General features: G+C 44.2%; 2 protein-coding genes across 2 annotated transcripts; one reads left to right on the forward strand and one right to left on the reverse strand.

The window, feature by feature from the left end:
• Nucleotides 1-7,992: 7,992 nt before the first annotated feature.
• LOC138793995 (olfactory receptor 6P1-like) lies at nucleotides 7,993-8,952 on the forward strand. The gene has a single exon (XM_069972759.1). The coding sequence runs from the start codon at nucleotides 8,002-8,004 to the stop codon at nucleotides 8,950-8,952; it is 951 nt and encodes a 316-aa protein (XP_069828860.1). The 5' UTR covers nucleotides 7,993-8,001.
• A 4,310-nt stretch (nucleotides 8,953-13,262) lies between these two features.
• Nucleotides 13,263-14,210, reverse strand: LOC138793996 (olfactory receptor 6B1-like). The gene has a single exon (XM_069972760.1). The coding sequence runs from the start codon at nucleotides 14,208-14,210 to the stop codon at nucleotides 13,263-13,265; it is 948 nt and encodes a 315-aa protein (XP_069828861.1).
• Between the last annotated feature and the right edge of the window lie 2,491 nt (nucleotides 14,211-16,701).

Here is a 16,701-nt window from a genome sequence, read left to right on the forward strand (position 1 = left end):
TCATCATGGAAGCAGCCCAGGTTGAAGTCCCCTGAATAGACATGTTGTCAGTGAAAAAGAGGGGAGCTGCAGGTGGCTTACAAGGAGTTACTGAAAGCAACTGTACCAGTTCACGGAAATTTTTTTTTTTTATACGAACTGGAGAGAATGGAACGGCTGCACATCCCATCTATGGCTGATACTAATGCCGCTAGGCCCATATTAAAAATCAACACCAGAGTGTCTGTATATGAATTGATCAAGCCATATTGCCCCGTGTACCACCACGCAGGTCCTCTGGTCCACACGGGTCCCTACGCTAACTCCACACCGTGTCGGTCAGCGACCGCCAACCCCGCAAAGCGTGCACGTGCAGGGAAGGGAGGCCATGGAACGGCCCTGCAACCCCAATGTCACAGGACCAGACCCAAAAAGCCCCACCAAAACCCAGCCAGCACCACCGGCGGGGAAGGCTGCCCCCAAACAACACCAGTATGGATATGGTATTACACTTACCATTGCTGCTCTCACAGAATGGGGAAGACATAGGGTCCAGACATGTGAGCACAGACATATCCTGCTAATTTTGGTCATGTGGGTCTTATAAAGGAGTGCTAGCTGTTCAGAGAGGGAGAATTGCAAAACACGAACTGGAGAGAATGGAACGGCTGCACATCCCATCTATGGCTGATACTAATGCCGCTAGGCCCATATTAAAAATCAACACCAGAGTGTCTGTATATGAATTGATCAAGCCATATTGCCCCGTGTACCGTGGAGTGGACTGTGACCTAGGAAAGGTCAGGACAGGCAACAAGCAGCAGCACAATATTTTAGTAGAATATCAGCACTCTAAGGCCTCATCCACACGTGGATTTTTCTGCTGGATCAGTGATTCTCTTGGATCAGTGATGTCCTGGAGAAACCATCAGTGATGCATCAGTTTTACATAAGTTTTGCGGATCAGCAAAAACAGACAAAAGAGCATCAAAGGCCCTCTATTGGAACTTCTGTTTCACACAAACAGTATGGGTGCAGGTCCTAGAGTATCAGTGGTTAAGAACAGATCCATTGTCAAAATGGATGTGTGGATGACTACATTAAAATCAATGGGTTCTTTTTCTGTCCATAATTCAGGATCCTGATTCACAGACAGAAAAAACTGATATGTGTGGATGAGGCCTAATAGAAACTATCGCTTAGGTACTGGAGAATGGGGGAGGGGTCCTTAAAAAACAGATCTTAATGATGTCATCATGGAAGCAGCCCAGGTTGAAGTCCCCTGAATAGACATGTTGTCAGTGAAAAAGAGGGGAGCTGCAGGTGGCTTACAAGGAGTTACTGAAAGCAACTGTACCAGTTCACGGAAATTTTTTTTTTTTATACTATCGCTAGTGGTGCACGACTCCAGTTGTGACAATAGGCTCCAACAATGGATTCAGAAGTCTGCCAGATCGTCAGAGTAGTTGCACAGCAGCCCCAGCAGATTACCCAGCAGTCACAGAAGCTACAATTGTCCGCCATGTTACAGCAGCTCTTCTCAGCTCAACAGGCTCTGCCAGGGCCTCAATCACCCCCAGTGCCAGTAACATCTCCTCTTGGGTTGAATCTTCGCCTGGCGTTGCCGTCCAAGTATGGTAGTGACCCAAAATTGTTCTGGGGTTTTGTGTCCCAGTGCTCTATGCACATCAAGCTCTTGGTCAATCAGTTCACCACAGAGAGCCCCCAGGTGGCATTTGTTATCAGCCTCCTTGAGGGGAAGGCCTTGACCTGGGCTACATCCTTGTGGGATCGGGATGATCCGGTCACCGCTAGCCTCCAGGCCTTCCTATCAAAGTTCCAGTGCGTGTTCGAACAGCCTGTTCAAGCGTCTTCTGCTGACACCGCCCTCCTCAATCTGCATCAGGGTAACTCTTCTGTTGATGACTATGGTGTAATATTCTGCACGCTGGCAGCCGAACTCGAAAAACTGGCTGATACGTTACCACCTCATCAGCTATATGATTGTCAAAAAAACCCCATTCCTAGTGCAGTAACCCCATGTGGTAATGTGTATCCACTCTTGATCCTGGAAAAAGAAGCCATGTTAGCTTACATCAAGGAGAACCTACAGAAGGACTTCATCTTTATGACCTCCTCTTCAGCCGGTGCCAGGTTCTTCATCGTTCAGAAGAAAGACATTTCTTTCTGTCCTTGTATAGACTACCGGGGTGTAAACAAGGTCACAGTGAGGAACTGGTACCCCTTGCCTGTGAATTTGGAGTTGTTCGATTGTCTCCGTGGAGCCCAGATTTTCACGAAACTAGATGTTAAGGGGGCTTACAACCTAATTCTACCTACCTAGACAACATTCCCATTTACTCCCCCAATTTGCAGACCCATGTGGTTCATGTGCGTCAGGTACTGCAATGTTTAAGAACTAATTGCCTATATAAGTTTATGAAGTGCATGTTCCATCGGTCCAGCCTTCCCTAGACTTGACGTTTCTTGGACCATTCACTGACACATCAATCCAGTTATTGGACTTAGAGCCATACAGTGGTGATGGTGAAGAACCGATACCCCTTGCCTCTGATATCGGAGTTGGTCAATCGTCTCCTTGGAGCCTGAATTTTCATGAAACAAAATCTCAGGGGCATTTTGAATATCTGGTCATGCCCTTTCACTTATGTAATGCCCCAGCGGTCTTCCAAGAATCTGTGAATGATATCTTCTGCAATCTCCTGTACACCTATGTCATCGTCTACCTAGACAACATTCTGATTTACTCCTCCGGTCTTCAGACCTATGTGGCTCATGTGCATCAGGTGCTGCAACATTTAAGAACCAATCGCCTCTATGCCAAGTTGGAAAAGTGCATGTTCAATGGGTCCAGCATTCCCTTCCTTGGCTACATTGTCTCTGACCGAGGTCTGCAGATGGATCCAGGAAGCTGTCAGTGGTTCTTCAGTGGCCATGCCTCGTTGAACTTAGAGCCATACAGCGGTTCCTGGGTTTTGCCCACTATTATCGGCAGTTTATTCCTCAATTTTTGCACCCTGGTTGCACCAGTTGTGGCCCTTGCAAAGAAGAGTGCAAGCCCTAAGCAGTGGCTGGCCTAAGCTGAACAAGCCTTTGTTAAATAGAAGTCCTTCTTTTTTTATTCTCCAGTACTGTCTCACCCAGGCCCCTCTAGACCCTTCTCCCAACTTTGCTATCCACTTTCGTCCGGCGGAGAAGCCCATACAGGCCGACGTGCTCTCACGAGCATCTGATGTCTTTGGACTTCAGATTGACTTTGGACTTCTGATGGACTTTGTCACAGACCTTCCCCTTTCTGCAGGCAACACTGTCATCTGGGTGGTTACAGCCAGTTTTTTCAAGATGTCGCACTTTGTGGCCCTACCCGGTCTGCCCTCGGCTTATCATTTTGCATAAAGGACCTCAATTTGTTTCCAGGTTTGACCAGTCATTTCGGCAAGCAGAAACAAAGTGCCATAGATAGTTTTCCAGGATCTGATTGCACATAAACCGTGTTTCCAACTACAGGTGAAACTAGACATTTCTTTGGCCTATCACCCTGAGACCAACGGGCAGGTCGAGAGAGTCAATAAGAACCTGGGAAACTATCAACTGCACTTTGTCTCTACCTGCCGAAATGACTGGTCAAGTCTGCTCCCATGGGCAGAGTTTTCCTATAACCTTTTGGATTCGAGTTCCACAGGCACATCTCCATTATTTGTAGTCTATGGGTGAAACCCTTATCCTCTGCTGCCTCTGTCTACATCTTCCAAGGTTCCAGCCGTGGACGAATTGGTTAGAGATTTCAAGTCCATTTGGGAACAGACACGTCAATCTCTAATATGTGCAACTGGTCGGATGAAGTCCGGGGTGGATAACAAGAGGAAGCCTTTCTTGGTCCTCAGCCACATTAATCCAGTTGCCTACAAACTTCGTCTGCCCACCACCATGCGGATCCTGAACTCCTTCCACGTTTCTCTCCTAAAACTGGTGGCTTTAACCATTTCTTGAGGAAGTTCATTTCTCCTCCCCCATAAAAAGTCTCATCCAACATTTTTGCTGTCTAGGACATTCTGGCCACAAAGACGGTTAGAGAGAGACACTTCCTTCTGGTGGACTGGAGGGGTTTTGGTCCGGAAGAGAGGTCCTTGAAGCCAGAAGTCAACATCCTGGATTGGGAACTTATCAGAAAATTCTTACAGGCAAGATAGTGTAGGAGGTCGTGTGTGTGTGTGTGTGTGTGGGGGGGGGGGGTACTGTCTGCGTCCAGTGCTCTGGGCTCTGATACTGCCACATCCACTCTCCCCACTGCTTCCCTTGGGTAGACACAGGACCCCATGTGCAGGGGACCGGTGCCGCCATCTCTAAAGCCCTGCAGGGCGGCTCACCTGCGCAGGCCATTTGTTGTCTTCATGAATGCGAATTAGATTGTAAGCCCCCCTTTAGATCTAGTTTCATGAAAATCTGGGATCCACGGAGACGATCGAAATAACTCTAATTGGTTGATGCACAAAAACACCTCTAGATATATTGCAGCCCTGCCCTGCCCTGACCCTCTGTGTGCTTCCTAGCATGTGGTTACAGCTCTCCCATGATTCCTCTCTGTGATTCCTGCCCATTGTTCCTGCTGCCTGTCTTTGGTTTCAGCCTACGACTGCTGTCCTGGTTTCATTTGTGAGTCCTGCTGTGTCCCAGCCGTCCTGCCTACATATCCTTCAGCTGCACCTCACCCACCTCTGCTAGCAAGCCAAGACAAGGGTAGCGACCTGGGGGTGATCATTTACAGCAAGTTCATCCCACCATGCGGAGGGTGCTGGTGAAGACCAGCGGCCCCTTAGACTCTGCCCCCAGGTGCGGCTCACGTCATCGCTAGCAGTGGTAGAGCGGATTCACAACTACATAGGAGGCTTCTACCTAATGGGGGGATTACCTATCTACTGGGGACATCTACCTAATAGGGGTATTACCTATCTACTGGGGGCATCTACCTAATGGGGGTATTACCTATCTACTAGAAACATCTACGTAATGGGGGGATTACCTATCTACTGGGGACATCTACTTAATGAGGGGATTACCTATCTACTGGGGACATCTACCTAATGGGGGTATTACCTATCTACTGGGGACATCTACCTAATGGGGGTATTACCTATCGACTGAGGACATCTACCTAATGGGGGTATTACCTATCGACTGGGGACATCTACCTAATGGGGGTATTACCTATCTACTGGGGACATCTACCTAATAGGGGTATTACCTATCTACTGGGGGCATCTACCTAATGGGGGTATTACCTATCTACTAGAAACATCTACGTAATGGGGGGATTACCTATCTACTGGGGACATCTACTTAATGAGGGTATTACCTATCTACTGGGGACATCTACGTAATTGGGGGATTACCTATCTACTGAGGACATCTACCTAATGGGGGTATTACCTATCGACTGGGGACATCTACCTAATGGGGGTATTACCTATCTACTGGGGACATCTACGTAATTGGGGGATTACCTATCTACTGAGGACATCTACCTAATGGGGGTATTACCTATCGACTGGGGACATCTACGTAATTGGGGGATTACCTATCTACTGGGGACATCTACCTAATGGGGGTATTACCTATCTACTGGGGACATCTACCTAATGGGGGTATTACCTATCTACTAGAGTAATGTACCTAATGAGGGTATTACCTAAATTTTAGGGGCATATATCTAATAGTGGGTTCATCTAATTACTTTGGGCATTTACCCAATGTGGAGATTACCTACCTACTGAGGGCATCTACCTAATCAGTAGCATTTTACTAATGGGGTATTATCTTCGTACTGGAGGCTTCTACTTATTTGGGGGTATTATGTGCCTACTTGAGGCTCCTACTTATTTGGGGGTATTATGTGCCTATTGGAGGCTTGTACTTATTGGAGGTATTACCTATCGGTTGGGGGTGGTTTTTTTCACTGCACGCTAAATAAGGTAAATTTAACATGGAAAGAAAAAAATTTGCCCCCCCCCCCCCTAAAAAGCATAAATAAAAATTAAATAATATGTTTTAATCCCCAAATAGCGCTATTAAAAGTAAAATTTGTCCGGCAAAAACAAGCCACATGGCTATGTCACCGGACAAAAAAAAATACCCTTGGTCATTAAGGCCTAAAACAGGCCAGTCACCAAGGGGTTAAAAATTATATAAAGATCCAGAGGGAAGGAAGATTCTGGTGAGTTCAGTTTTAGACTTTCGCTCCCCCTGGACCCGGTCACCCGAGACTCATAGACGGTAATGAGGGAAGACGATGACTGTAAGAGGTGGAAATCATTGGGGGCCACGTCCTGTATATATCTGCAGCTGGGGGTGGTGAGGGGCTGTGGAGACAAGGACACCGACCCTGCCCCATAGATGTAAGTACAACCATGTGTAGACTGTTCTCTATGGAAAGTGACAGTGATCAGAGGATCGAAAGACAAGGCTACAGTATATAGGGAGGTGATATACTGTATACTAGAGATGAGAATGAATCCTACAGCATCCAATCTTCCAGAGAATCTTCAAATCTTTATTGTGCTCACTAGCAAATACGACATTTCGACCTGCAATGAGTCTTTGTCAAGTATACGGGACCGTCTAGTGCTGTTGGACCTTGCCCAATACTGTATACTGTCTGAACAGCACATTATACTGTACTGGAGAGCCAGATATAGATTAGATACATAGAATATAGACAGTATATATGATGTCCTAATATACACCATACAGTATATATGATGTCTTAATATACAGTATACAATATATATGATGTCTTAATATACAGTATACAATATATATGATGTCTTAATATAAAGAATGCAGTATATAAGATGTCCTAATGTACACTATACAGTATATATGATGTCTTAATATAAAGTATACAGTATATAAGATGTCCTAATGTACACTATACAGTATATATGATGTCCTAATATACAGTATAGATGAAGTCTCCTCTTGAGCTGCAGACGTCCCCAGACAATTCCAGTGTAGAATTCTGCTGAAAAAGATGCTGGGGATGGGGACAGGTATATACTGTATACTGTGATGCAGAGAGAGGGAAGCTGAATGTGCTATGTCTTTGTTCACACTGGCAGGTAATGTGCGGCACAGTCAAAGACTTCCTAACAAGGCCGCATACGTTTTATTACTCCCTTAGCTTTTAGCGGCATGGCTGTTACCTTTATACTATACGTGTAGATGACCCCTTCCCCTAGGCCATGTTCTCACACAGTAAAATAAGATCAAAACACGGCCGGAATATTGAGATAAAAATACGGATGTATTTTTTGCTGGCAGAGCACTCACAGAATAACGTCTGTAATTGGTTTTAAACGTCCATATAATGTACCTGCTCATTAAATACCCCCTGCTTTTCCACAATACGGCCGTTTTTAGCTTGTACATCAGCAATAGAGTAAGAACTGGGGCAGCACTATGGAACACTGTGGTGCTGTGCCGGGACAGTGTATAGAAGATAGCGGAAGAGACCGGAAAAACCTGCGGCACCAAAATTCAACTCAACAAACAATTTATTTCAGCTCGGCGGTCACAGGACGTGGACATCGGAAGGCAGCTGTTCCATCATCTTCCTCTATCACTTACCAATTGTTAATAATAACTGTGTGTATGAGATTACCCATTGGGCTATGCTGGAAAGTAAAGACAAATCACTTCTCTGTATCCTAAAACATTTCCCTCTTCTAGCTGCTATTTTGCTTCTGTTTCACTATGTGTGAACCGAACCCTAGACTGACTGTCACATTATACTATATGGGGGGGCAGTGAATAGATAGAGATAGATGATAGATAGATAGGAGTAACATTTTTTTTTTAATAACGATCAGCGTTTAGGTGGTAAATAAATAAATAGATAGATTAATATTACCAGTGTTAATAGTAACAATATGGCCACCATCTTTACAATCTTTGCTATTTTTTCTCTTAGTTGTGGAGTCATTTCCTCTCCTGCATCATCCTCCAATGGCCAACCAGAGCCAATCCAATGTCCAGGAGTTTGTCCTGCTTGGATTTCCAGGTCTTGCTCCCAGGTTCTCCTTTGCAGTCTCCATAACCTTCTTCCTTCTCTACAATGTGTCCCTCTGGGCCAATGGACTCGTCATTGTGTTGATTATCCTGAGAGGACACCTACACCAGCCGATGTACGTCATCGTCGGGAACTTAGCCTTCTCTGATTTGATATGCGACACGTTGACCTTGCCAAAAATCATCGCCAAGTATTGGTTTGAGGACGGGTCATTGTCCTTCTCTATGTGTTTTGTCCAAATGTTCTTTGTACATTATCTGTCCACTCTCGACTCCTTGATCATCATGCTGATGGCCGTGGACCGCTATGTGGCCATCTGTAAGCCACTGAGGTATCATACTATTATCAATAACCGTTTAGTGACCATCCTGTGCTTGTTATTCTGGCTCTTTGCCGCCATCATTGGCCTTGTTATCACTTCTTTGGGTCTTTGGCTGCCATACTGTGGCCCCAACAGAATTAAGAGCTGTTTCTGTTCGCTCACACCGGTTGCCATCTTGTCTTGTGTTGATTCAGCTTTGGCCAGGAGAACGGGGTTCATCATCGCCCTGTTCGCCCATCTTTCACCTCTGTCCTTCATAGTCTTCTCATACATCATCATCCTTTCAAAGATGTGCTCACTGGGTCGCTCTGAAAACTGGCAGAAGGCCGTTTACACCTGTACTACTCACTGGTTCGTCATCGGACTGTACTTCATCCCTCGACTCACCGTCTACACCTACAACCAGTTCCAGCTGATTCCCAATGCCGATGTCAATGTCCTGCTCATCTGTCTCTATACTTTCGCCCCACATTTTACCAGCCCTATTATATTTTGTCTTCGGACTGAGGAAATCAAAAAGACTCTGAGAGATTTATTACAGAGAGTGGTCAACAAAAAGTATTAACCTTTGCACCAGGTTTGGGACTACTGGAGGAACTTTGACCACAGTGTATGCAATCTGGTCTAGGTGTTGCCAAATCATGGCCATTTTATGAGACTATTTACATTGCATTTTTGGCTCACTTGCCTGTACATGTTGGAGTAACGTTTACTGGTACCAGTGTCATATCCTGACAACATGATGGGAAAGAGGCAGTTTTGGTGGTTTCCCTACAGGAGCCACCCCTTGGCTGGTTCCTTCCCGGTACCAGTGTCATATCCTGACAATGTAATGAGGAAGAGGCGGTTTTTGGTGGTTTCCCTCCAGGAGCCACACCTTGGCTGGTTCCTTCCCAGAGGGATATCTGGCTAGTCCTGTGTTTCGAGACTCTTAAATTCGGCGGGTTACATTCAGCGGGTTCTTCTTTTGCATATTCATGTTTCCCAGGGAGCAATGCATTGCAATGGGATTTCACTGCATTTGGCTGGTCTTCCTGAGATCAGTGATCTGTTTCTCTTATGAGAAAGAGGCGGGCATCCCAAGACTCATAGATGGAAAATCTCTCTCATGAAGTGTTAATCTCTTGCCTTTATATTAGTAGATACATAGACCTTCTATTCTTCAAAAAGTTTGAAAACTTTATGGACTTTTTAATGGTAGCCAAAAAGTACAAAGTCCAACATCACAGAGGGACCAGGTCTAATACGAGGCAGCAATAATAGTGGGGATGCACACTAAAGGTCAGCTATCCCAATGCCGACCAGAAGATACCCCAATAGAGTCCAACAGCATCCAATTAGCTTCAATTTTTCAGAGATTTATTCCATCACCAAGCAAATACAGCAACGTTTCAACCCTTGGGGTCTTGGCAAATACCGCAACGGTTGACACGTTGCTGTATTTGCTTAGTGATGGAATAAAGCTCTGAAACTTTGAAGCTAGTCGGATGCTGTTGGACTCCTCTCTATTGTGTTTTCCTAATGGTGGCCATGAAATGTAGTTTTATGTAGTTTGAAAGCCTTTCTGTAAAAATATTTCCGACTACCCATCATCCTGCATGGTTATATGGATAAATTGATATATATGTGCCAATGTGTAATTTTCGACTGAAATTAAACTATGTGTTAGATTTATTAGTATAGCATACAAAGAGTTAATGATGGTAAGGAGGCGTGCATGTATCTAGGATTCGTATCTAGGGCATATCTAGGATTCACGGGGCCCCATAACAAAAAACTGTATGGGCCCCATGAATCCAGTATGCTACCCCCCCCCCCACACACACAGCTGACGGGGGGGGGGGGGGGGGGGAGTAGTTGTCAGTGGCGTAACATCCCTGGTCCAGAACCCCTTACTCACTTGGCAGGTCCCCAGAATGACATCACTTGTGTGCTGAGAAGGCTTAGAGAATGCAGGACCAGGCCAGGAGAGTGCTGCGATCAGGGGGGTTGTTGTTACCTCCCGGGGTGATAGGTGGTATACTGGTGTTGCTGATATCAGGAAGGCGGGCTCAGAGTGGCATACCATGATGGCAGACGCGGCCACACATCTTCCTGTGTGAACATAAAGGCAAAATGACAGAATGGATATACATATATCTGTGCTGTCAGATTCCATATCACACAGCAGTACATACTTACCTCTGCTGCTGCTGTGATCAAGCATCCTATTCCCTGTCTCTCCCATCCAGCCACTGTATCTCCAGGCCCCGCCTCCCCGGCTGTCAATCATTCTGGAGGAGGTATGGCCTAATAACACATCAGCCAAACGGAAGAGCTGGAGGAACAGCAACTGTGCAACTAGGTAAGTATGTACTGCTGTGTTGTGTAGAAACTGATAGCACGGACATATGTATCCACTTACCATACACAAGAGTTGGTTACATGGTTAAGCCATCCCCTGGTGCTTTATTCAATTAGATCTAAGGCAGCATTACTACAAGGGGGAACTAAGGGACACCCATTACTGTGCATGGACATAAATGGGAGACTGTTACTGTGGAAGCACATAGGAGGCACTATTACTATGTGGAGGCACATAAGAGGCACTGCTACTGTATGGGGCACTATTACTATGTGGAGGCACTATTACTGTATGGGGCACTATTACTATGTGGAGGCACATAAGAGACACTGATACTGTGTGGGACACTATTACTATATAGAGGCACATAGAAGGCACTTTTATTGTGTGAGGCACTATTACTATGTGGAGGCACATAGGAGGTACTATTACAGTTTGGGGTACTATTACTATGTGGAGGCACGTATGAGGCACTATTACTGTGTGAGGCACTATTACTATATAAAGGCAAATAGGAGGCACTATTACTATGTGGAGGCACATAGGAGGCACTATTACTGTGTGGGGCACTATTACTATGTGGAGGCACATAGAAGGCACTTTTACTGTGTGGGGCACTATTACTATATAGAGGCACATAGGAGGCACTATTACTGTGTTGGGAACTATTACTATGTGGAGGCACAGCTACTGTGTGGGGCACTAGTACTATATAGAGGCACATAGGAGGCACTATTACTGTGTGAGGCGCTTACTATATAGAGGCACATAGAAGGCACTATTCCTATGTGGGGCACTATACTTATTATGATGAGGCACATAAGAGGCACTGCTACTGTGTGGGGCACTATTACTATATAGAGGCATATAGGAGGCACTATTACTGTGTGGGGTACTATAACTATATGAAGGCACATAGGAGGCACTATTACTGTGTGGGGTACTATTACTATATAGAGGCATATAGGAGGCACTATTACTGTGTGGGGTACTATAACTATATAAAGGCACATAGGAGGCACTATTACTGTGTGGAGGCACATATGAGGTATTATTACTGTGTGAGGTACTATTACTGTGTGGAGGCACATAGGAGGCACTGCTACTGTGTGGGGTACTATTACTATTAGATTTAATCTATAAAAATAACAAAAGCATTCTGTGAAAATAATGCTCTATTGGATTGAGATCTGGTGACTGTGGAGGCCATTGGAGTACAGTGACCTCATTGTCATGTTCAAGAAACCAGTCTGAGATGATTCTAGCTTTATGACATGGCGCATTATCCTGCTGAAAGTAGCCATCAGATGTTGGGTCCATTGTGGTCATAAAGGGATGGACATGGTCAGCAACAATACTCAGGTAGGCTGTGGCGTTGTAACCATGCTCAATTGGTACCAAGGGGCCCAAAGAGTGCCAAGAAAATATTCCCCACACCATGACACCACCAGCCTGAACTGTTGATACAAGGCAGGATGGATCCATGCTTTCATGTTGTTGACGCCAAATTCTGACCCTACCATCCGAATGTCGCAGCAGAAATCGAGATTCATCAGACCAGGCAACGTTTTTCCAATCTTCTACTGTCCAATTTCGATGAGCTTGTGCAAATTGTAGCCTCAGTTTCCTGTTCTTAGCTGAAAGGAGTGGCACCCGGTGTGGTCTTCTGCTGCTGTAGCCCATCTGCCTCAGAGTTGGCCGTACTGTGCGCTCAGAGATGCTCTTCTGCCTACCTTGGGTGTAACGGTTGGCTATTTGAGTCACTGTTGCCTTTCTATCAGCTCGAACCAGTCTGCCCATTCTCCTCTGACCTCTGGCATCAACAAGACATTTCCGCCCACAGAACTGCCGCTCACTGGATGTTTTTTCTTTTTCGGACCATTCTCTGTAAACCCTAGAGATGGTTGTGCGTGAAAATCCCAGTAGATCAGCAGTTTCTGAAATACTCAGACCAGCCCTTCTGGCACCAACAACCATGCCACGTTTAAAGGCACTCAAATCACCTTTCTTCCCCATACTGATGCTCGGTTTGAACTGCAGGAGATTGTCTTGACCATGTCTACATGCCTAAATGCACTGAGTTGCCGCCATGTGATTGGCTGATTAGAAATTAAGTGGTAACGTGCAGTTGGACAGGTGTACCTAATAAAGTGGCCGGTGAGTGTATATATATATATATATATATATATATATATATATATATATATATATATAAAAATATAAATATCTGCACACCTCTTGGAGAATTTTGGAGTTATCCCTTCTCTACTATCTCTTTTTGATATAAACTGCAAGGGCTCACTGTACCATATTTTGGTTAGTGTGCCCCAATTACACGGCTGTATCTTGTTTTAATAATAAGCACAAAATATTTTTTATTATTATTTTTTCATATGATCTTAATTTACCATAAATCCATAGGAAAATCAGTAAACAAAATAATCATCATAATAATAATGAATACAACAATAAAAAACATCATCAACATGTTCATATTTTAACATTTCAAATTTTGCCGTTCCTCCTCATTATTACATCACACGAGATACAATTTTCCAAAAGATTTTTTTCAGATTCTGTTTTATTTCCTCGGTTCTCAGACAGTAGATGATGGGACTTGTAAAATGTGGCACAAATGTGTAAATGCAGATGAGTAAGACGTTGAGATCAGCGTCGGAAAAGAGCTGAAACTGATTGTAGGTATACACCGCTAACCTGGGCACAAAGTACAGGAAAATAACAAACCAGTGAGTGGTGCACGTATAAAAAACCTTATGCCAATTCTCCACACCGGCCATTTTGCGGATTTTCCATATTATGAATATATAGGAGAACATAATGAACGATAAAGGAAGAAGGTGGACGACTAGAGCGATAGTAAAGACGGTACGTCTGGTGGGGAAGGAGTCTGCACAGGATAAAACTGACACAGGTGTGAGGGCACAGAAGCAGTTCTTTATTTTATTTGGTCCACAATATGGCAGATAAGCCCCCATCATGGCAATTGCAAGACCGATCAATGAGGCGATCAACCAAAAAAGTAGGCAGAACATCGAAACCACTTTGTTAGTGACTATAGATGAGTAATGTAGAGGTCTACAAATGGCAACAAAGCGGTCCACAGCCATCAGCATGATAATAAATGAGTCTAAAGAACCCAAATTATGGACAAAAAACATCTGAAAAAAACAAGCTACGAAGGACAAGGAGCCATCAAAGAACCAATATTTGGCAATGATTTTTGGTAAGGTCAACATGTCAAATATGAGGTCGGAGAGAGCCAGGTTTCCAATGATGAGGTACATGGGTTGGTGAAGGTGTTCTTGAAGAATGATCAGACCCAGAACTATACTATTGGAGAACAAAGCGATATTATAAATCACAAAGAAGCTCATAGAAATCGCAATATGAAATCTTTCTGAGATACCGGGAAAACCAAGAAGGACAAACTCTACAACGTTGCTGTGGTTGACCATCATCTCTTCAGAGAACATTCAAAAGCAGCACTAAAAATACAAATTACAGAGAAATATTATCTCCCTAAGTAGGGCAGGTGTAGGTTACATAGTTGTAAATATCAAGAAGGAAGACCATGTTGTCATTATGGAAAGATGGAGATGGGTTCTTTACTCTGGGTTGGTCTTATCCAGGGGAACTATCCTCTTCACAACCAAAAACCAATTTTCTATACCCCAAGCAATGGGGAAAGTACTGGCATAAGCCATCATTTAATGACACTTAATTAAGTATTAACCCAGAAACTAGAAACTTTGCAACTAGAAATGTTGCGAAATGTCTGAGCTCCAGGGGCACCACAACCAAATATTTCTCAACAGGTCTCCACCAACCCTAATCCATTGTGTGTAAAGTATATTCCATATGTTTATCATTATGACAAAAGGGAAGGGAAACACTGTAGACCAGAAGCATGCTCACCCATCCCTTCTAGAGCAAAAACTTGACCTGACCCTTGGGATGCTGTCTTCAACCTTACGTGTTGATGTGTTTGAGTATAAGATGGGTAACCATCATTGGAGAACAGAGTTCAGAACAAGAGATGAGAACTAGTATTACTAAAAGATACAAGACTGACTATAAAAGCAAGGTAAATCCCAGCATTCTCCTTCAATGGTTCTGCTTAAATAGGCTGAGAACTGTGATAACCATAATAATAGTAAGGGCACCCTTCAAATAATTTTTGAAAGAATTTCTGTTTTTCACTTCAAGTAAACAAAAATTTGTTGAAGGAAGACACCATCTCAGAGCTACCATATACTTAAAGTATGTTACCCTTTCAAACATACCAAATAGATAAAGTAACCCACCACCTTAGAGCTACCAAAAAGTGAAAAAAGCCCAACCCTCTCAGAGCCACCAATGGGCTTAAATCCCATAACTAGGGATGAGTGAACCAAACCGTAACAAACCAAATTTGTTATGAAATTTTCAAAAAGTTCGGTTCGGTACCGAGCCGAACTTTGAGAAAGTTCGTTACGAATCTGGTTAAAATAACAACAGCGATGCAAAACTGTACTTTTTTTCACAGAATAGACCAGAATACAAGGGATTATTACTCCTATAATCCCTTGTATGCTGGTTTTCTGTGAAAATCAAGATGTGTGACGTCACCCCATAGCCCCTGAGGTGCCTGAGCGTGCCCGCAGCTTGTCAGTGTGTTGCCAGACTTCACAGAGAGAGGAGCTCCGTATTAGAGAGGGAAAAGAGATAGATAAATAGCCAAACAACTAGATAGATAAAGGGAGAGATAGAGAAGGAATAGAAAGTGTTAGTGAGAGAAGCAGGAGAGAGGAAGAGAAAAAAAACAAATAGCAAGATCCAGGGAAAGCTGGATATAGAAGATAAGGTGATAGATAGGGAAAGAGGCTGAGAAATCAAGACATAGGAAGAGATAGGGAGAGATAGGCATCTAAATAAAAAAATTTGTGAGATCTAGGGAGAGTTAGGGAGAAAAAAAAAGAAATAGGGAGAGAAAAGTGAGAAAAGAGTCAGGATAGGTAGCATTGAACCAGCTCCTGTCCCGTGACCGAGAGTACACGCTACACGTTGCTGCTCTGCTGGGTGCCGTCAACCCCATTAAGCCCCAACAAAAAAAGTTTTAAAAAGTTATAAAAAAAAAATAAAAATTTTTTAAAAAGTAAAAAAAAAAAAATATATATATATATATATACAAAATGTTTCAAAAAATTAAATTAAAAAAGTTTCTTTCTCATAAGCTGTTATAGGTGAAGTAACCTATAGCAGCAAAACTTGTTCAAGCCCTCCATAGAGTGCTGCCGGCTTCCTTCTCTTCAGCTTGTCTCTTCTCAACAATACTGGCCTGGATGCAATCAAGTGCTGCCTCCTCCTCAACGTGTCTCTTCTCAACAATACTGGCCTGGGTGCAACCAAGTGCTGCCGCCTCCTCCTCCTCAACTTGTCTCTTCTCAACAATACTGGACTGGTTGCAATCAAGTGCTGCCTCCTCCTCCTCCTCCTCAACTTGTCTCTTCTCAACAATACTGACCTGGGTGCAATCAAGTTCTGCCTCCTCCTCCTCCTCCTCAACTTGTCTCTTCTCAACAATACTGGCCTGGGTGCAACCAAGTGCTGCCGGCTTCTCAACTTGTCTCCTCAACAATACTGGCCTGGGTGCAATCAAGTGCTGCCTTCTCCACCTCCTCCTCAACTTGTCTCTTCTCAACAATACTGGCCTGGGTGCAATCAAGTGCTGCCGCCTCCTCCTCCTCAACTTGTCTCTTCTCAACAATACTGGACTGGGTGCAATCAAGTGCTGCCGCCTCCTCCTCCTCAACTTGTCTCTTCTCAACAATACTGGCCTGGGTGCAATCAAGTGCTGCCTCCTCCTCCTCAACTTGTCTCTTCTCAACAATACTGGCCTGGGTGCAATCAAGTGCTGCCTCCTCCTCCTCAACTTGTCTCTTCTCAACAATACTGGACTGGGTGCAATCA

The sequence above is a fragment of the Dendropsophus ebraccatus genome, chromosome 5 (genome assembly GCF_027789765.1).
Source record: "Dendropsophus ebraccatus isolate aDenEbr1 chromosome 5, aDenEbr1.pat, whole genome shotgun sequence".
Classification (NCBI taxonomy): Eukaryota; Metazoa; Chordata; class Amphibia; order Anura; family Hylidae; genus Dendropsophus; species Dendropsophus ebraccatus.

Coding starts and splice junctions, on each gene's coding strand:
- LOC138793995 (XM_069972759.1), top strand. CDS start 8,002: ATGGCCAACCAGAGCCAATCCAATGTCCAGGAGTTTGTCCTGCTTGGA.
- LOC138793996 (XM_069972760.1), bottom strand. CDS start 14,210: ATGATGGTCAACCACAGCAACGTTGTAGAGTTTGTCCTTCTTGGTTTT.